This window comes from Toxotes jaculatrix, chromosome 8 (assembly GCF_017976425.1).
Source record: "Toxotes jaculatrix isolate fToxJac2 chromosome 8, fToxJac2.pri, whole genome shotgun sequence".
In the NCBI taxonomy this organism is placed as follows: domain Eukaryota; kingdom Metazoa; phylum Chordata; class Actinopteri; family Toxotidae; genus Toxotes; species Toxotes jaculatrix.
The window spans coordinates 19,264,934-19,284,522 of NC_054401.1; the positions used below are offsets into that span (position 1 = coordinate 19,264,934).

Sequence of the window (19,589 nt, forward strand, 5' to 3'; positions counted from 1 at the left end):
TTTTCATCACTGATACTGTAGCTCTAGAGTTTATTCATCAGTGGCTTAATAAAGGATGTCTTTTTGAATAGTTGTCTGGACAACCAGCTACTTACTCACCTTAGCTGTAAACAAAATCTGAGTTTTTACAGCCGTTGTTTTATACTGTATCAAGTGTGTATATGTCATCACACATTTAATCAGACCTTTTACATCCATTTGATGCTCCTGTGCTTTAAGTGACTATATTTACCTCACCTCTGTGGTCATTTTAAGGCTGTAGTTAGTGGTGGTTATATTGAGAGATGTTTCTAATATTTCATCCACTCAAATTATGAGGGCAACAAAAAGACCTCACTTTAGTGGAATCCAGTCCAACACCAAATTTATTGCCCCAAACATCACCATAGTAACACAGAATATCTTCTATTATAAGCTTCTCACAGATTTATTACAGGGCTGTTGTGTTAGATTATGAGCCTAATAAACTGATAACAGCATACAGTGAAGTCACATCTGTAATTATCCACACTTGAGCATGTGTTATGTTTATGAATCAGTCAGCCATTATGCAGATGAGTGTGGCACAGTGTCTATAAATACTACGACTTGCAATAACCTTGAGTGGGTTAGAAAAACAGGGAGGGTTATTACAGTTAAAGCATTTACTGTGAACAAGCGCCTGTTCCCAAATGTTAAACTAGTAAATTTGATTTTAAAGCCTCATTTCAGTTTCTTTATTATACATGCCAGGATCAGGATCATGCTGTATTAGATATGTGCCTTTTATAATTAGTGATTAAAAATGGTTGCAAATCAATATTCTCATCCTCCTGTCCTATTCTGTTTTTCTCTTTTCTCTTATAGGTATGCACTGACCAACTTCTGTACATCCAAGTCTGTCTTGTGCTGGTGAGACACCCTGATCAGTTTTGTCCACTTCCAGTCCAGTAATGCACTCGAGAAGTATCTAGTTTGCCCCGTTCTTGTTTTGGCGAGTCCAGGTTTGTCCATGGCTGGTCCTGCCTTAAATCGGTAACCACTCAGCGCCAAGCTGGACCCGAAGACCTCGCCTCCCCTCACCTGTTCCTGCTCCTCTGCCCCGCCCCCTAAACAGACTTCAGACCATATATACATATCTCAGCTGCATAACCCAGGGCTCCGATCAGCAAGCGAGGAGGAGGAAGAGGAGGAGTATGTCAGTGAGGCGAGTCTGCTGGCTGCACCCCAGGAGTTCACGGCCACCTACAGAGATGCAGAGACCATTACTGGTAATGTTGCATACATTATAATCATAAGTAGACAAAACTTACGGCAGTGCTGAATCAGCACTAGTTGCACAGATATCAAATATCAAAATATCAAAAATGCTCTACTTTAAGTCTTGCTGCAGTACTATATCAAAGAAGTTCAACATCAGAATTTGACCCAATGAAACCTTTCCAGCAATAACAGCCCTCAATTTGTAATGTTTGGAATAAGCTGGGGGGGATATCACAGGCTGTGGAAGATAGAGTGTGTGTGTGAGTGAGAGAGAGAGAGTGTGGCATGTGAAGTTGTGAGAAACTGTCCCTCGCTGTGACCCTTTTCTAATGTCACATCCTGTCAGTAAAGCAGCTCTAGGGGACCTCAGCCCTGTGTATAAGCCAGCATGTGAAAGAGAGAAGAGCTCCCTGTGGACTGTGTCTGTCAACTCTTTCACTCATCTCTCCTTCTCTTATTTTTATTTTTTTTCTCCACCCTCATCCTCCTCTCCAAAGGAGCAGAGGGAAACTAATGTCTTGTCTCCAATGGTTAGATGTTAGCTGCTCTGTGGCTCGTCTCCTTTCTTCTTACAGTCTGAACGAACCTATTTGGACCATAAATATCTGCCAGACACTTTCAATCAACTGATGTGATGTCACATAAAAGATGAATGAGTACTGATGCTAATTTTCTTGAAGCTTGAATCATTCAGCAGTGTGGATTTCCCCAACATGGAAACAAAAACTGATGACAGACAAATCTTTTAGAATCAGTCTCCAGAGGTCTGGGCAGAGCTGAGGCTGCAGCACCAGATTGTGTGGGCATTACATTAAGTAACAAGTCTCCTTCTGAGTCTTGTGATAAAACCTCTCTAGAAAACTTGTAAGTGCAACAGTGCTATGCCTCTGTCTAATAAGGAGTCTGGACATTGAGAAACAGTAAAGAACAGGCCCACAGGAGCGGAAAGGCAGCTGAATGCATCCTGGCCAAAAGCTACTTCAGTAAGGCCATAAGGGTTTCCAAGCACTTGTACAGTATCAGACTAAAGAGTCACTTCAGCAGTGATTTAGACTATGGCACAAACTACAGGTCTAAAAGTCTGGCACAGGGTTAAGATACAGTTCACTACAGTAGTTGAACAGTCAACTATAGGCCATTTAGAGCTTCTGACTGGAGGAAACCTGGGGGAAACCCGTGCCGGGGGAATTAGTCAACTTTTTTGTTGCAGTTGCATTTGCAGACCTGTGTGACGGCCTGGCAACCTTTACAATCATCTCTCTGAAAACAGACAGGAACGGGGAGTAAATGAATGAGCAGGACAGGATTTTCTTGTCTCATTTTCTTCAAGCTGGGGGGCATCAGCGATGTTTAACACAAGCATAATGAAGGTTTGCACAGATGGCAGTCTCACAGAGACGGTACTTGTCATCTTCTGCAGCTGGTACAATGCCATGATTCTACTGACTTCAAACACCCAGAGACGTCTTGGAGGCAGAACTGCATGTTAATACACTTTGGCTTCACCACTCAGCTGTGGTGGCTGCAGCTTTCTTACTACAAATAGTTTTGGAAAAGTATGACTGATTTTATTTATGGGCACTGGATCATTGCAGTAATTGCATCCTCTTAATGTATGCAGCTAAACCATGCTGATTCAAGCAGGCAGTCGACAAATTAAAAGGAACACATAGAGTGTAGTATAGTGCAGTCAATGACAGTAGTCCTGCAAAGCTTGTTAGAAACATATTATGCCCAGTTCTCCTGAAACACTTTGAAAATGTATGAGCCTGTTGTTGTCAATGTAAACTGATCACTAAATAAGCACCTGGGAGAAAAATAACAATTGCATTGCTACTGTTCACTTCTCTCTTTCTCCAGTGCTGAAACTATATTTAGATTCCAGGTTCACAAGCATTGCTTGGGATTTCAAATACTTTAATCTTTGTTTTTAGTCAAGTATTGTATGGAAATGTTCTGGTCTCTGACAAATTTTTATGTGGTTTTATGTGGTCACAGTTTAAAAAAAGAAACAAAAACATTCAGTCCTTGATTTCAACCTTCTGTTATCAGAGAGACTAACACATACACATCGTCTGTCTTTGTCTGAAACGGATTGATGACATGTTGACACAACGGCCAATAGTGTAACACTTGGATTTTGCAAAAACAAATGTGGAAATGAAGTGCTGTGGTATTATCTGTCCTAGTCATGTGTCTTAAACACTAAAGTCATTCAAGGGCAGGACAGTTGAGGAGGTTAGGTCAGTGCTGCCATCTGCTGGTATAGGATAGGAATAATAGAACAAACCTAACTTTCCATTCAAACTGGATAAACTGTAAACCCTTTAAGTTCTTTCTTATCTCTTCATTTCCTTCAGTTTTTCTCTCATCCTTCTCTTTGTCACTGTCGTCTTCTTTCTGTCTGTCTCTCTAGTTGAATACTTCCTCACTGAGAGAGTTTGTGTGACAGTGTGTGTGTCTGTGTGTACAATTTCACAAAGTCTAGAGGATAAATGAACACAAAGAGCTGAATGGGGCAGCTCGTTGCCATGGGGCAGTTCCTGGGCGTAAGGTTAATTCTCCGTGGTTACCAGCCAACAGTGATGTAAAGAGTTGAGTAACTGTGAAATTATGGGATGCTTGGTGAGGAGAGGAGAAGAGAGATCGGGAACAAACAGGCAGACAGAGAGGAGACAGAGGACAGAGAACTTGAGTGAGACACAGGCAAAGTTATGTAAGTGGACACACAGAGTAGAATCCAAACTGCTGAGTATGCTGCCTGACTCTGATTCAATCACTGCGAAAACAGCCATTGTGCTGAGCTTGGTTCTTGTTCACAGTTTGCATTATCACATACAGCACAGACAGAGCAAAGTCACATCAGACTGTTCGGCTTGTGTTGAGAAATTCAGTCCTGTGAACTGTAGCAGCCCATCTGCCAGTGTAGTCGACTTTATTGGAGGAGTGTAGTCATTTTGTGGGAGTTTAAATGAACTTGAGGTCCTTCAGATGTATGCTGCACACAAGAACTTACACTGTTGCCATGGACACAGTGTTTTTGTACATGAAGACCTGAGACTGGAACAACTGCATTAGTTTGGTTTTAGCAAGGGCCTTTCAGTTACGCTGCATGATATTCTCCAAGTTGTTTTTTTCCCTATGAACCCTAAAACAGAAGAGGAGTAAAAGAAACAAAAAGAATACACAACTCTTGCTTGTTTCCTGGTTACTCTGGTTTATTTCTCAGGCTTATGAAAGGAGTGTTGTTGGCATGTGACGCTGAATGTTTACTTATCTGATACAGCCACGTGTCCTGTCATGTCCATGCCTTCTTACTTGATGGTTTCCAGTTCGTGCATCTGTGTGTACAACACAACAAGAGCTTTAATTGAATTTAAAAAACGTCAGCTTCATACAGTGTTAAATTTTTACACATTTTATGTCAAAAAACATCAACTGTATTACTCTTAATTACACCAGTTTCTCTGATGAGATCATATGGGTAATCTCTCTGAAAACCACATCCCTTTTGACTCATGACTGACCAAACCAACACATAATCATTTTCTGTGTGACCATAAAGCATTGAAATCACATGAAATCACATGTACAGGATCTCTTATTGCTAACTGACCCGGCACGCTGTCCTGTCCATGAGCCAGTATACTCGAGATATCTGACTAAATCAGAGTTCAGGCCTCAGTAAGGCTGAATGTCAGCTGACCAAAGAGGAAATTTTTGTGCCATGTAGCTCTCTGTTGTATGAAAGTGGTCTAACTTATCTATTGGCCAACAGCTAGATCAGCGAATGTTAGGAATATTTCCCATTCTCATTTTTTTCTGGTTTAAAGTTGAGTTGTCTTTAACATTGTGCTGGTTTTCTTTGGCTGAAATTTACAATCTGCAGTCAAACTGGACTTGTGGCTCTGCACTTCCCCTCTGCACAAGTCTTGGACTGGTGGCAATTCTTTTTATACAAGCTAACACCTTGGTGAAGACCTGCCCACACATATCGGGCTCATAGATTTACAGGGTTAGTGACATTTGAACACCTTGGTGCAGCCTTCCTCGCATAGATCTTGTGGACTGCCAGTGACATTTGACCATGTTGACGTACTCTCCTGTAGTTCATTTGCGTACCCTCTGTGACCAGCGGCAGCTTTCAACTGTAGCACAGTCTAATTCTGGACCAGCCTGAGCTGCAGAGCTCCATTATGAAAGTATTGCAATATTTGGTTGAATGGCTTCAGTGAGGAAAACCTGTCCTAAGTGTAAGTGGATCATTGTTCGCCCCAGTTAGGTGTTCTATATAAGTTCAGATACGAGTGCACTGAGTGTCTAGATAGCAACATGCACCTGCTCCTTTTACCAAAAATATCATTCAGAATTTGGGAAGTGCTGCTGATTTTTGTGCTCTGTTTATTATTCACCACTACTTTTATAAGAATTACTTTTCTCCTCAGTCACATATGTTGGTTTTACCAGACATCAGGCCACTCAGAGCTCTTAAAAACTAATGTAAGCATTTCTAAAATTACACACTTTGATCACTGATTCTTTACTTTGCACTACTTTTTGTGTGTGAACTATAAACACTCATGTTTAAAGGAAATTGAGTAACTTATTTTCAAAGTAATGCAGCTTTTAGTCCTCTTCTAAGTCTTTTATACACACAAGCTTTGGAACAAATCTACTCCTATCAGGTGCCATTCAGTGCCAGATGCTGGGATCAGTAGGATTACATGGAAAACACACTGAGAGGGTTTTTGGCAGTTTTTCTGCTGCAGCTTTGCTTGTGTTGTACAGGCCCTGATTATTGCTGCATCTGTGTTAAATCTGTTCCGTTGACCTGTTGCTCCTGCAGTGAATAATGTTTTATATTTGCATATGCTCTCCAGTATAAAACTGGAGCAAAGTCTTCTTTAATCACATAGTATCTTTCACCAGGTCTGTGTGTCCATGTAAGAATTTAATACAGAAGAACTGGTAAAACAGTAAGAACAGCTTCAGGCCTGCTGTGAGCCACACTATGTGTTTACATAGGATAGGAAGAGAGAGAGTGAGAGAGAGTGTGTGTCTTTGTGTAGTTAGTACAGCTCACAGGAAGAGCCCAGCTGGGTCTGTTGTGGGAAAGAGGGGGGACAGAGCAGGCGTGGGCGGTCCATGTGGATTCCGTCATTGGCATGTCAGGCATGACGAACCAGTTTGGCTCAGCTCTCCTCTCCTCTTCACTCCTCCCTCTTTTCCTCTCCCTTGCTCTCTCTCTTTCTCCGTCTCTTGCACACAGCGCCATCATCTAAAACTTTTAGCTCCCTCTCTCTTGTTCTTCTTATCTCTCACCCTCCCATCTCCCTTTCTGTCTCTCCCTCTGTGTTATTTCTTGTGACCTTGCCCTCTCCTGGACCAGTGGAAAATGTGATTGGAGGGCAGGAGAGTCAGTGGTTGTCGGGCTTCAGGCACCATGAGTGAGTACACTGTGCACAGCGTGGTTTTCTGCCAGCTTCGGCTGGTCTCTAGTTGGGTCTATGGCTAGTCTGGTTAACATCTGGATAGAGTTCTCTCTCTGTGCATCTCAATCTTCCCTCTGTTTGCTTGTCTCGTGTTGTTTGTCAGTGAGTCGCTCAGTTGTTGCCTCCCTTTTCAGCCTGGCATAGTTCAGAGAACCTTTATGGATTTTTGCCTTTACAAGTTCAATATTTGTTTTGTTTTTTTTTCTTTTCAGTGTCTGATAAATATAAAATTCCAAACCTCTGTAGGGTTTAGAATTTTCTCTGTTCCAACACTTAAAGAAATAGTTTTTAAAGCCAAAAAGTTTGCAGTGAATGTGTTGTGGAAAGGTCAGCTTGGCTGTTTAACCTGGCCACTGGCAGCACTTGTGCAGATTAACGGGCCGCAGCCTTTCTGCTTAGTAACATTTCTAAAGTAATATCCAGGTGATTCCGCCTCCTGACACCAATACCATGAGTGGCTGTTTTGAATCCAGCCCATGTGCTTGTATACCCTTCTCTCTTATGGGACCTAATTTAGGGTCTCAGTGTAGTGATACTACACTTAGTTATACTATACAGTTTGTGCTGGTGTGGGTCAAGTGGAGGAAGGCAGCTCTCTTGAAAGTTTCCTTTATTACTTTATTACTTTGCCTTAGTTTGACCTAACTGCATCTATGGCTCTGTGTACTCATTTGTCATTAGCAGTATATTTCTGTCAACCTAAATAAACCAACTCTGTGTCCTCTGCACAGGTTTGTGTGTTTATTGCTCAGACTAACTGACTGAGTGTGACTGGAGCCTGTCCTCACATTTGAACTTGAACTTTCTTCATCTGTTGCATAGCTGCTATTAGTGTTGGCATGTCCCCACAGCTTGTCTTCTTTGTGACCACAGTCTATATTTACATTTGAATATTGGGTTGAACTTTTCTCGGTCGTGTATCAACTTTGTCTAAACTGAGCAGTTAAAACTTGAACTGAGCCACTGTCAGGTGATTCTTTAATACTTCAATTCAGTGTTTAGAGTGAAAAATTAGTCACTCTGTCCCTGATATTTGTAAAGTTGACCTTGTGTGCTGGTTTCTGGCAGTCTGTAAAAAAAAATCTACCATATGATATAGCTTATCGTCTCAAAGTTTCTGACAGAGAACAGAAACAGAGAAAACACCATCCACAGTGTTTTAAGTGCATATAAATAAATATTCATAAGTCAACAACACTGTTGCTGCCAACAGTCTGTTTACTTTGTACTTTGCACTGTGCTGGTTAACTTGTTTTGCACTGTATGCAGCTTTTTTAGCTACAGTTTTCATATTTGAGAACCATGAAAACTATTTCCATTTAAATGAAACTGAGATAGCTGAATACATTCATGCAGGATGCCTCTATTAATTTGACAGGTAGAGATTATTTTAAAACTGAAAAACCAAAGATATTTTTCTTTACCAAATACAAACCACATACACACAATTACATTTTTCTGTCTCCATTGACCTTTTGTCAGCACACACAGCACGAAGAGTTTGTGCTATTATTATCTTCATCCACGTCCTATCAGTACTCATTTTAGGAGCTGGAGTGCGTAGGTCAAATTTCATGTCGATACAGGAGGTAAATATTGTGAATGTCAATATCAACAACCTCATCATGGTCAGGTTTGTTTGAATATTATATGGTTTAATTTGAAAGCATTTTCAAGGAATTTTAAGAAAAAGAGCCCTGGCTCATCATCTTTATAATCATTCTGATTTATTTTGAAAGGTAATGGTATGGCATTGCAGTGGTCCAAAAAACAGCACTGATTGAATGTGATGTATGATTAGCCAAAATAATAATAAATAATAAAAGACAATAATAAGAATCTCCTAAGACTCATCACCCCACTCTTGGTGGAACAAGAGTGTGGAAAAACATTTAATGGTAAAAGAGTTTTCCAATGGCTTTGGTAGGAGCTGTACTACAGTGTAATACTTAACTCCTGTGTTGAAACCTCACTGGCCGTGCTTGTTAAATGATTCCCCAGCTGCTCTGTGTGTGTGTGTGTTTCCCTTTTTCAGCACAGTCAGTCATTCAGTCTGGATTAGCAAACTGTGAGAGACAGCATTGTTAGAGAGACACAGACGGACCGACGGAGAAAGAGAGACAGACAGCAGATGAGAGCCCCAGAACCAGAAATAAAGGGAGGCAGAGAAACAAAGGACATTATCTTTACTGTATGATAATTCTCATCCTGTCTGTCTCAGAGCTTCTCTATTCAACATTTCATTTAGAGTCCTAAATGCATGTCTCTTTTAATAGCACCCAGAGCTGATGTGTGAACAGCAGTGCGCATAGCTAAAAGCTTAGGTAAGGCTATTTAGTTTTCCACAGCAACGCAGAAATGTGTCTCTCTGGTTGACTCAGTGGTGTGAACCAGAAGGCTGTTGACTTTGTTTCCAGAGTTTGTGGACCGGTTTGGCTGCTGTGTCGAAGATAACTACTAGTGATGTAGAAATGATGACAGTTCTTTTACAGTTTCGCCCAATCATAAAGAGGGTGCCTGAGATTTCTCCCTTAACTGAGAGTGTTTGTAACTATGTTCTTTCATTTGTTTGATCCTCTAAAGCGTCTACCCTTGTTTTTCATATGAATATATGACATTGGTCAGACAGTAGGGTCTTGTAGGGAGAATTTGGTTTGGAATGCCGTTGCATTACTGTCTTTTGAGTTTTGAGTAATGACCAGGGGAGTTACATTGAACTTCCTCACCCCAAGAAAGAATCTGATTTCATTTATCCCCCAGCTGGGCTCCATTTTTGAGTCCTGCAGATTGGCTGCAATGAGAAACTGGCTCATTCCTCAGTTGACCACTAGAGGGCATCCTATACTTTCAGTTCAAACAAACTGCTGTAATGTCTTCTTGCTCATCAAATGAAAAGAGGTTGTCCAGTATATATCATTACTATTATCAGAACTGATGCAGTGGCATTATGCCCATCACCAACCTTTGTTCCTGCTGAAGACAACATTACCTATGTCCACTGTCTATTAGTTATAGTTAATAACTTTAAAGAAAATATTACTGCCAAAGAAAAGAACAAATACTGTACAGTGTCTCTCTTTCTGTCTGTACAGATGTGTGTAACAGTACTGATTTGCCAGAGCTTGAGATTATCAGCTTATTGGAGGAACAGCTGCCAGTCTACAAGCTGAGGGCCGACACCATCTTCGGCTACGACCAAGATGATTGGCTGCACACACCCCTGGTGGACCCTGACTCTGCCCTCGACCTGACTACTGAACAGATAGAGGAGACCCTCAAATACTTCTGTAAGTTGACCATATACTGTTTTCCTGAAATTGCCATGTTAAATACTCTTAACACCAAACGTGAGTCACACACTAGGGACAGAAAATTAGACTTGTAGATTTAACCTTCAGAAACTGTTATTGGACAGTGACAATGAGGATCTAAGACTGAGAGGTGAGAGATTTAAGATTCGTGCTGACCTTGAGTGAGGGGGAATTAGAGAGGGAGAAAGAGACAGAGAGAGACGGCCATCTGCCCTCCACAGTGTGGGTGTGACAGCTGGTCATGGTTGCCACAACAAACATACCTGATGGGTCTCTCACTCACTGTCTGTTGGTGGATGTCTTGGTCTCTTGCACTCAGTCCTCTGTTGAGCTTTTATGCACGTGTCTGCTCTGTCAAACTAAGAGCTGCCTTGTGGCTGCCCTCTTTGCAACCTGGAAGCAAATAAACACACACAGGCTCTCATAAAACATCATAAAACATGTGCACACACTGCACATGGCAAACGAAGGGAGCGTAAAGTGTTTTCTTTTTTTTTCACCATCAATAATTCAGTTCTAATTCATGTCTGCTTGAACAGTGACTCAGGGTAAAAACAGGTTCTAAAAATAGATCAAGCATCTTATAAATAGGCTTAACCAAGAACTCTAACTTCACCTTGATGCCCCACGCTGACATGGACACCATGGCCTTGACACTCATCATAGCCATCCAGGCTAAGAGGCAGCAACAAGGTCATGTTACATAAGAAACAGTATGAGATATTCAGAGGTGATTTGCTAAATATTCGATATTGCTTTTGTGCTTTATTATCAACGGTGTCATTTACAGTTGGTTTTCCCATTGCTACTGGAAGCACATTGCACCTCATTATTGATTGAACAGATGGCCGGGCACTGACTCCCCAAGGCCTGTGATGAATGAGCAGTGACGGGTCATACTGGTTTCATCCTGGCCATAAAGCTGTGTCGTTGTGTGTGAGCTTGAGCTGTGTTGAGGTCTACACACATTCCCTCTCTGCTTAACCACACTAATCATCATACAGGTCATATTTATTTATGCATAAACACAACTTGTCCTCTTTAAGGTTCATCTTTACCTGGAGCTTTCCCACTCTGCTTATTAACTTATTTAAGTGTGTAACCTGCTGGTAGAGAACGACATGTTTGCGGAGGTAGTGACATGGAGGTCACTGACCAATAGAGGGCAACTATGGATCAGCTCCATGTTGTGATGACATCTCTCCCACAGGTTTCAGTAAATAGAGGAGATAGTTGTCTGATTGGTAGGCATTCCTATTGTCATTCAAGCATTGTCAACCATATGAAATATAACATTAAGGTGACATTAATATAATTTTTAATGGATCTGGATGAAAAGTCATTTAAAATAGACAGGTGGGATTTTTATTTCCTTTAAATGTTTGATTTCTGCATTAATATAGATACTTTTTTTTATCACTAATATAATTTCATCGCAACTGCAAACTTGCACACAATTTTTTAGATTTAGATTAGATTTAATCATTTTGAAATATATATTTCTATTCTATTTACACAATATAAGGAGTGTAGTGATAATACATGTATTTTCATGCAGTAATAGCACACGGTGAGCTGTAACTGGAGCAGTTATATGACTCCTATGGCTTCTTAGTATAAATGTGTGTAAGTCACTTTATGAGCAGGAGCTTTGTCACACTGCATCTGAGACACATACTGTTTTCCTCCTTGTAAGCATCAGTTTGACAGGGTGCAGTTAGCCTGTTAGCTAGTTGTTCTGTCCTTGTGTTAGCTCCATCATGTGAGCACTTCAGTGTACTGAGCTTACTTCGTCTTTTCATAATATACAGTATCAGTCTCTGTAAGCACTTCCATGCAGGCTGACATTGAATTTTGCTCATGTTGGCACTGAAATGGACCATACTGTTCCATTTTTGCTTTTGCCATGATGACACTCCTGCTCTCTGTCTCCCATGCACTGTGCATGTGTGTGTGTTTCATCACTCCCCAGTGACAATAACCAATCCTGGAATACCCACTGTGTTCATTCATTTTGGGTTAGCCACGTCACCTCTGCCAACGCTACGCTCTTTTCCTGCTAACTTGCCTCTACATGCTGCTTGGCTTCAGGCCTTGGAGTCTGAGCCTGTTACTATAGCAACCACACAGAAGGACAAAGTAGAGGAGAGGAGGGGGAGATGCTGACACATGAACGGAGGGTGGGAGCAAGCTGGAGATACTGCTCTCACCTGATTGGCTGTAGGCATCCTCTATGCCCACCCACCCCACTGTGTCATGATCATCATCACTTCTGCTGCAAAACCCGTGACTGCTGCTGCTGCTCGCTCACTCTGTGTATCCCTGTGTTGAGTCATTGTTAGACATGTCCATGTGTAGAGGTAGTGCTGTCACTTAGCAAGGAATGTTACCAAACAGCGGTTATAATACGACCTCGGAGAGACTCGGCCTGAGGACAGACTGGCAGGAGCACAGGAAGACAAACTGACATGAAGCTATAAATGGATGTGAGCACGAGAGGACAGCACCTGACACATTTGCAGAAGCTTTGGAGTGACTGAGATAAACTGATGGACAGAAAAGGAAGAAGACAAAGGACAGAGAGACACCATAGACTGGAGACAAGTGACAGAGTCCACGTGGCAGATTTACTCAAACAGTGAGGAATTCCTGGTGGACAAAGGACAATAAAGTGACAAAAAAAAAAAAAAAGTCCTTGTTGACAACCGATGACGCATGTAACGATTTAGTGGGGTGACACGCAGAAACGATACCAGCACCACCACAGATATGGAGCGTAACACACTGACAGTTTGCTGCCATTGAGACAGGGACAGGAAGAACATATGATGAGCCTGGGCAGACTCTCACCAACAATGACCGTGTGCCAGCTGGTAACTGCTAAGCCTGCTGGGATAGCAGAACTGGGCACTGACTGACTGACTGACCAACGGACGTTATCAGAAACTAATAAGACCCCAGTTACAGCTGGTTATCTCTAAGCATGCTGGGACGTTGGATTTGCCAGAGATGCTACAGCTAAGCATGCTGGGACATTGGACACAATACAGTTGTGCGACAGAGCAGTGAGGATGAAGAGACGAGGTCAGAACAGAGGCCAAAGGTTTGTCAAGGCAGACTATTATGAACTGGACTGGTACTATGAAGAGTGCACTGATGGTAAGACAACAGTCCGCTACAGTTTTATCCTCTGACATGTCACTGATGAGTCAAACTTAGTGGAGCGGTGTTGTTTGTGTGTAGTGGGAATGTAGATGTGTGAGACGATGTTGAAATACAGTAGGGAGTCTAACAGAAAAACATGCACTGACAGCACCAAAACAAGACCAGAGCTGCCTAAGAAACTACAAGAGGGCTGTTTGCTGCACAGAGCATTAGATCCAGATCTCAGCTTTTATGTAATGTAGCTATAAAGAAACAAACAGGTTTAATGGTGCAAAGTTCTTCCTGGAAAGTGAGCTGTGAAATTTTAGAATCAAAGTTCACAAATATAAGAAGTGCTGTGAGGGTGACACGCACACTGTATGTGCTGTAACAGCGTTTGATAACCACTGGGGAGGTTTTATAACGTGTCCTCTGCTGACACACACTGAGCTTACAGTGAAGAGAGGCAGTGGTAGGATTAAGGTGGACTGGTCAATATTAAACAACATGTTTTTTTTAAAAAGTGGATTAAAATTATTCTTGATAATAAAGCATAACTTCCATTTGTTATCTTTTACGTAAACCTCTAGTGGAATCAGCTTAAACTGTTTTCTTTCTGTTTGCTTCTGTCAAAGACAACCCAGAGAGTGTGACCCTGTGGACTGACATTCACACTGCAAGAAAATACTGAGGCAGATGTTACAGAAAACACAAATACAGCAGCATCAAAGCTGTAGCCACAGCAGGCAGTGACTGCTGGATACAGTAGGTGTTGTAATAAGTGCTCTGTGGCAGCTGAGTCAGTGTGACTTCCAGAAAAGAGCCAAGGGGTAGTTTAAATAACTATCTGTGGGTGTAAATATATGCAGTGGGACTGGGTTTTGTCATGGTTCCTTTCTGTTGGTTCTGGATCAGAACTAGAGGGATGTCTCTGCCAGTTACCTGTTTATCACTGCTGCTGAACAAAATGAGGATAGCAGCTGACCGGGAGAGACACATAACAGTCACAGGTGGCACAAACAGTCTACTGTGAGAGGGAGACAGCAGGTAGACTGTCAAAGTGGCAGCGTGAAAGGAAGCTGAGTTTGTTGCCGTGAAATGATCTTAAGTAATTAATAATCTGAAATAATAATCTGAAGAAATAATTTGCAAATCTTTTTTCAAGCAATCTTAATATGTAAATGTACATTCATTTGGATTGGAGACTGGTAAAATCAAAAAAAAGAAAAACCACTGCTGCAAATGTAAATCACCCATTAAGGATTTGCTGCAGTGCATTTATGTAATGTTCCCCAGTTTGTTACGACAACTCGTGTTTTTGTAACCTGTACGGGTAATGATTCTACTGATTGATTCACACACACACACACACACACACACACACAATGACTGATGGTGCCTGGTCATGTGACATGTGTGACTAACAGCAGATTATAGCAGTGGTTGGTTTATTACCAGCCGTAAGCCATTGCCTCTGGCTCTCTCTCCCTGTACACCTTTATGCCACTGTCTCTCCTCTTTTGTCTTGGTCTTGGTTTTTCCTGTCACTTCTAAAGCAGCTTGTTATGGTCCATGTCTTGATGTTCTCTGTAACGCAGTTATCACCTGCAGTGATTGCTTTTCCTTGGGCTGAACACAGGTGCATTCTGGTGAATTTGATTCATATAGTGTTTAATGAAAACATTTAACCTTGCTTTTATGTGAAGGTTTAGAGGATGGAGGATCTATGAGTTATTATGTAATATGATCTATGTGTGAATTATATTATGTATGTGTGTCAGGGATGCTCTGTAGAAACACATAACAGCATGCTGCTTACATAACAGCTCAGTACCTCCTCAATGTGAGCTGTACAGCTCAGACGTCTGCTATATTCTTTAGCTGTGGCAGCTAACTCTGGTTTGATTTCCAGTCTTTTGGTAATTTGAGTTTTTAGACACAAATGTTTCCTGATAGACACTGACAGTTGGTTTTACTGTGCTTGATGCTGAACTGATCAAATAACCGAATGAGAGGGGACGTGCAGGTTCTTTGATAAATCTACTCGTGGAGTGTAGAGGCAGAAATAGAAAGCAGCTGGTTTTATTCTGAGATATGCAAGGGAGGGATGTGGAAGTAGGTTGGCTTATATTTAGCCCAGTGATTTTCATGCTGCTCTAAGCCACTCTTGTCAATAGCAGACTGCCAAATATTCTCTGGCACTTTTGAAAAACTTCAAAACAAACGGCTGGACGGACAAAGGGTGACAGGGACAGAGGGCTGGGGCAGAGAAAGAGGACAAACTATTCTCCCAGTGGGGATATGACAGAGTGGAGGAATAGTTGTAGGAAACAAAATGAAGCTGGGAGACAAAACATGGATTTTTGTATCAGTATTTAAGTTTTGATGTGAGTTTGCATTTGCCTTTAAAAACATGTCAAACCCATCACTGGAAAATAATAGCTCCCTGTTGCTGCTTTGTTGGTAATGTTGCTACAGTTGCTGTGACAAAGGAAACACTGAGTATGAGATCTAAGAGGCTGGAAGGATACGAGTTGAGAGATGTGGAGCCTTGAGCTATGAACAGGCAACTTTTTAACTAGCTGGATTTCTTGATTTCAACAAGACCTAAAATGTAGTAACTTTCTTCAAAAACTGCCGTACAAAGTATGTCAATAGAAACTCTGAAGACAAGTGAGGTGAAAGGGACGAGGTTGTACGAGAGGGAAAATGGAAAAAACAAGTGGAGTGTAAAGGGTGAATGTGACCAGAAAAGCAATGGGAGTGGGAAAATACTTCTCAGGAGCACTGAGGGGTGTTTGTCCAGGATTCTTTTGTGTTCTTGCAGCATTACACCCATAGGACCATTGAGTGGACTTACTCAAGCATGCAGGACAGCACCGAGCTGGCATCAGTTTTCTAGACCAATTACAGTAATTAAAACACTTGAGCAGTGACTAATGAGCAGAAAATTGGACCGCTTTGATGTGGCCGATATGAATTTATGAAGGATCGGGCCTTACGGGTCTTGATATTTCAGCTCAGACGGACATGTGACATGTACATTTACGTTCTGCATACAGTTATTCTTTTTCTTTATTAATGTGAAGAAAACTGTAAAGGTATATTATGATTAAAAGAAAGTTTTAATCTATATATATTTACTAAAAATTAGTAAATATATATAGATATTTAGGCATCTTAATTGGTTCTAATGAGCAGTAACAGAGCTATATACCATGCTATTTTGTCTAAGAGTTTATTAGAATGTAGTTGGATGAGCACCCAGTTTAGATCAGTGAGTCACAAGGAAGTGTCTTAGATTCAATGGTAACTAAGCAGTAAAACATGGAAAACATGCTGTAGGGTAAAAATACTTGACATGGTGTTTTTGACAGTGTTAATTATTCATACTTTTAAAGTTTGGCAATGGCGGGACAAGTATTGGTGAGGTCTCGTGCTTTTGTGTCCATTTTCTAGAAAACCCAGTTCAACAGTCTGTTAAACCTGACCCAGTTCTGTCTTTTGTGCAGTTAAAGTTCGACAGTAACTGATTCTTTTGTGCCAGTTTTCAAGCAGTAGTTTGCTATTTTTTTTCTCTGTATTTCAAACAGATTAAACAAAAGCCTTGATCCATAGTTTCCTCAGAGAGAGAAAGGTGAATTTTACAAACAGATCACTTGATTACAAGCCAGTTCTTTAATATTCTGCTTATTTGTTTTCAGCCATTTCTGAAGCAGCTTTGCTAACAAACCTAAGAAAATATTTTCTAAGGCAAATATATTTAAGTCCATCTAAAGAAAGGAGTTAGTCCTTTTTATCATCAGCAAAGGACAGTTAGTCCTTTCTATAGACGTTTGTCCATTATATGGTTTAAATCTAGTTTTGAATCTCCCTTTATTCATTTAACTGTTAGCCACCCTTACAGCCCTAAGCTACCCTGTGAATCTGCCTTTATAAAAGTTTCACTGTATCTGGCCCCACCCTGGAAACAGGTGCATGTCTAGTAGTGTTTGTTCTGCCCTGTCGTCATAGAGGCTGAACGGACTGTACCAAGCTATTTTCACTTGGGGGTGGGGGTTACACGAGGACTCACCTGAGAAACAGGTGTCTGACTCAGCTCCAGTTTGCTTGTGTGGATGCCCGCATAAAACATTTTCACCCATTAAATAGAAAAGGCAGAAAGGAATGAATAGCTGAGGATTACAGGGATAAATATGACAGATTATTTTAAATGCTCTCATCTGTGTATTAAATCTGTTTTAACCTAGTTTTATAATCTTTAAATTGCTGATGGACTGCTTCCTGTATTCATGTGGGCCCCCCCCCTCTGTATCTGGTGAAGTAGAGTAGGCCATTCACTGACCAGTCACAGAGGAGAAGGGGAGGAGTCAGGCAAGTTATCTGGTCATCTCACGGAGCCACCACAGGGTACAAATGATACACACGCACTTTGAAACACATACAGCAGACACTACATGCTACTTGATGCACAATGGAGTGTTTAGAGAGACAGACTACATGCACTATACACACACTCTCTCTTCTAAGTAAGAAAAGCTGAATAGATGTGTACTTTCACATCTAGGCACGCACACTTTAGGTATTGATTCATAGATTAAAACACATCACACCCACAAATGCACACAGCGCAAGCAGGAGCCATGCTGTTGCATCTGCAGCCTGTGTGGTTTACTGCTTAGCCACAGTGCCAGAGCGGGTTATGGCACTGCTCACATCTGCTGAGGACGAGCTGGAGTACTCCTACCAGGGGGATGAGGAATATGTTTGTCTGCCCAGTAATGGAAGAACAGAGCAGGAGGAAGAAGGGGAGGTTGTGGAAGAGGAAGAGGAGGAAGAGGAGTATGTCTGTCTTCCCTGTCATGGAAGTACAGAGCAGAAGGAGGAAGAGGAGATGGATGAAGAAGAACAAGTTCTGTGTGAAGGTAGAGCCTGATCATCTTTGTAACTGAGGGCTTCATCACTGATGTGTATGTTATGCTCACTAGTCTGGCTCGCTTAGTTTATCTGACCTTTGTTGTAGCGTGATTCCTCAGTTTTAATTCACTTAGATACCTGTGTAACCTCTGTGAAGGGTATCATGTCTCCTGTGGGCTGTGGCTTTATCCTGCAGGTGCAGTCCGTCATGTTAGTGTTGTATCTGGTGTCACCACGGTACGGTTCATCTAATTTGACATGTTCAAACATGGGCTGGGCTCTTTATTCCATCTGGTGTATTAAATGGCAGCATGCTACAGTTTTAATTGTTTAAAAATGCACAAATACTGAGAAAACATCTTGAATTCTTCATAGACATGGTTAGAAAGACAGGTGAAAGACAAAGACAGACACTGATGGCACTGAACATGTTTTATAGTGGCAGTTACGATGAATATCACCCCAGGTTCAATAAGGAAATTGTGCTTAAGATATGTACTTGCGTTACATTTTTACAGCTCCGTCGTGTTTGGAGAATTGATTAGGCTGAACAGGGGCCCCCTTTTTCCTCTCAGTCGATTGTTGTGGTGTTTGCCCAGTAGCAGCCAGGATTATTAGACTGTCTGTAACTCCAGACTCCTGGATCCCTCAGCCCCCCTGCTGCAACACAGACAGACAGAAAACCAGGAGAGTCTGTTAATAGGTTCACGCTAATCTTTAATTACATTTCAACTCAAACTTCAGAGTCACCACTTCACAAATCTGTCCTGAGGCAGTTTCCTGTATGCAGTTTTTACATAACGTCTGTTGGGACCTTGCTGGGATCCAGTAAAAGTAAGATTTAACTTAAACATTTTTGTCTCCTTTGTCCATCTGACAAAGGAGAGGGAGCATCTGTCTAAAGTTACCTGCTCTCAGTACAAAACACCAAGAAAACATCCCGATCACCTTCCAGTATGAGGTTACAGTACAATGCTGGTCACACTTGTTTTTCCTTCACTACCCATTTAAGACTGCTTGGATTAATAAGGTAAATCATTAAGGAAATGTGCCACTTACTCTGTCATCTAGTATCAATGAAAGACCAGGAAATCCTTTTGTGTTTCTAGTCAGTGTGATTACACAAAGCCTATACAATCTGTGGAATTTTATCTCTGGTGTTGAGTTGCTCTCTGCCCAGGATCCCACAAGTGTTGTCATTTCTAGTCAACTCCGTCTGTGTTTCCACAGCGGTGCCTCCCTCTCAACCTTAACACTACATGGTGCTACAGCTCTTTGTAGGGACGTGATTTTATTAGACCCTTAGTTCACCTTAGTTGTCTGACTTGGGTGGAGTGTTACCATGGAAATAAACCAGCATGTTCTTCAATAGAAAGAAAACACACACACACACACACAGGAAGTACGACAGGTTAACAGGCTGCACCTTGTGCTATCAAGTGTACAATCTCATTATAGGACAGATAGCTGATACAAGTGATGC

At 41.5% G+C, this 19,589-nt stretch overlaps 1 protein-coding gene across 5 annotated transcripts in view; it reads left to right on the top strand.

The window, feature by feature from the left end:
- The first annotated feature begins 1,027 nt into the window (after nt 1-1,027).
- The window catches only part of trak1a (trafficking protein, kinesin binding 1a), a 34,512-nt gene continuing 15,950 nt past the window's right edge, over nt 1,028-19,589 (top strand). For 2 of the 5 annotated variants that reach the window (XM_041043504.1, XM_041043508.1), the window contains exon 1: nt 17,620-18,114. In XM_041043504.1, the coding sequence (XP_040899438.1) occupies nt 17,892-18,114 (223 nt within the window). In that variant the 5' untranslated portion in view covers nt 17,620-17,891. Of the gene's footprint in view, nt 1,251-6,504; nt 6,690-9,826; nt 10,022-13,080; nt 13,205-17,619; nt 18,115-19,589 lie in introns of those variants that run through there. The other 3 variants (XM_041043507.1, XM_041043505.1, XM_041043506.1) reach the window with 3 other exon arrangements.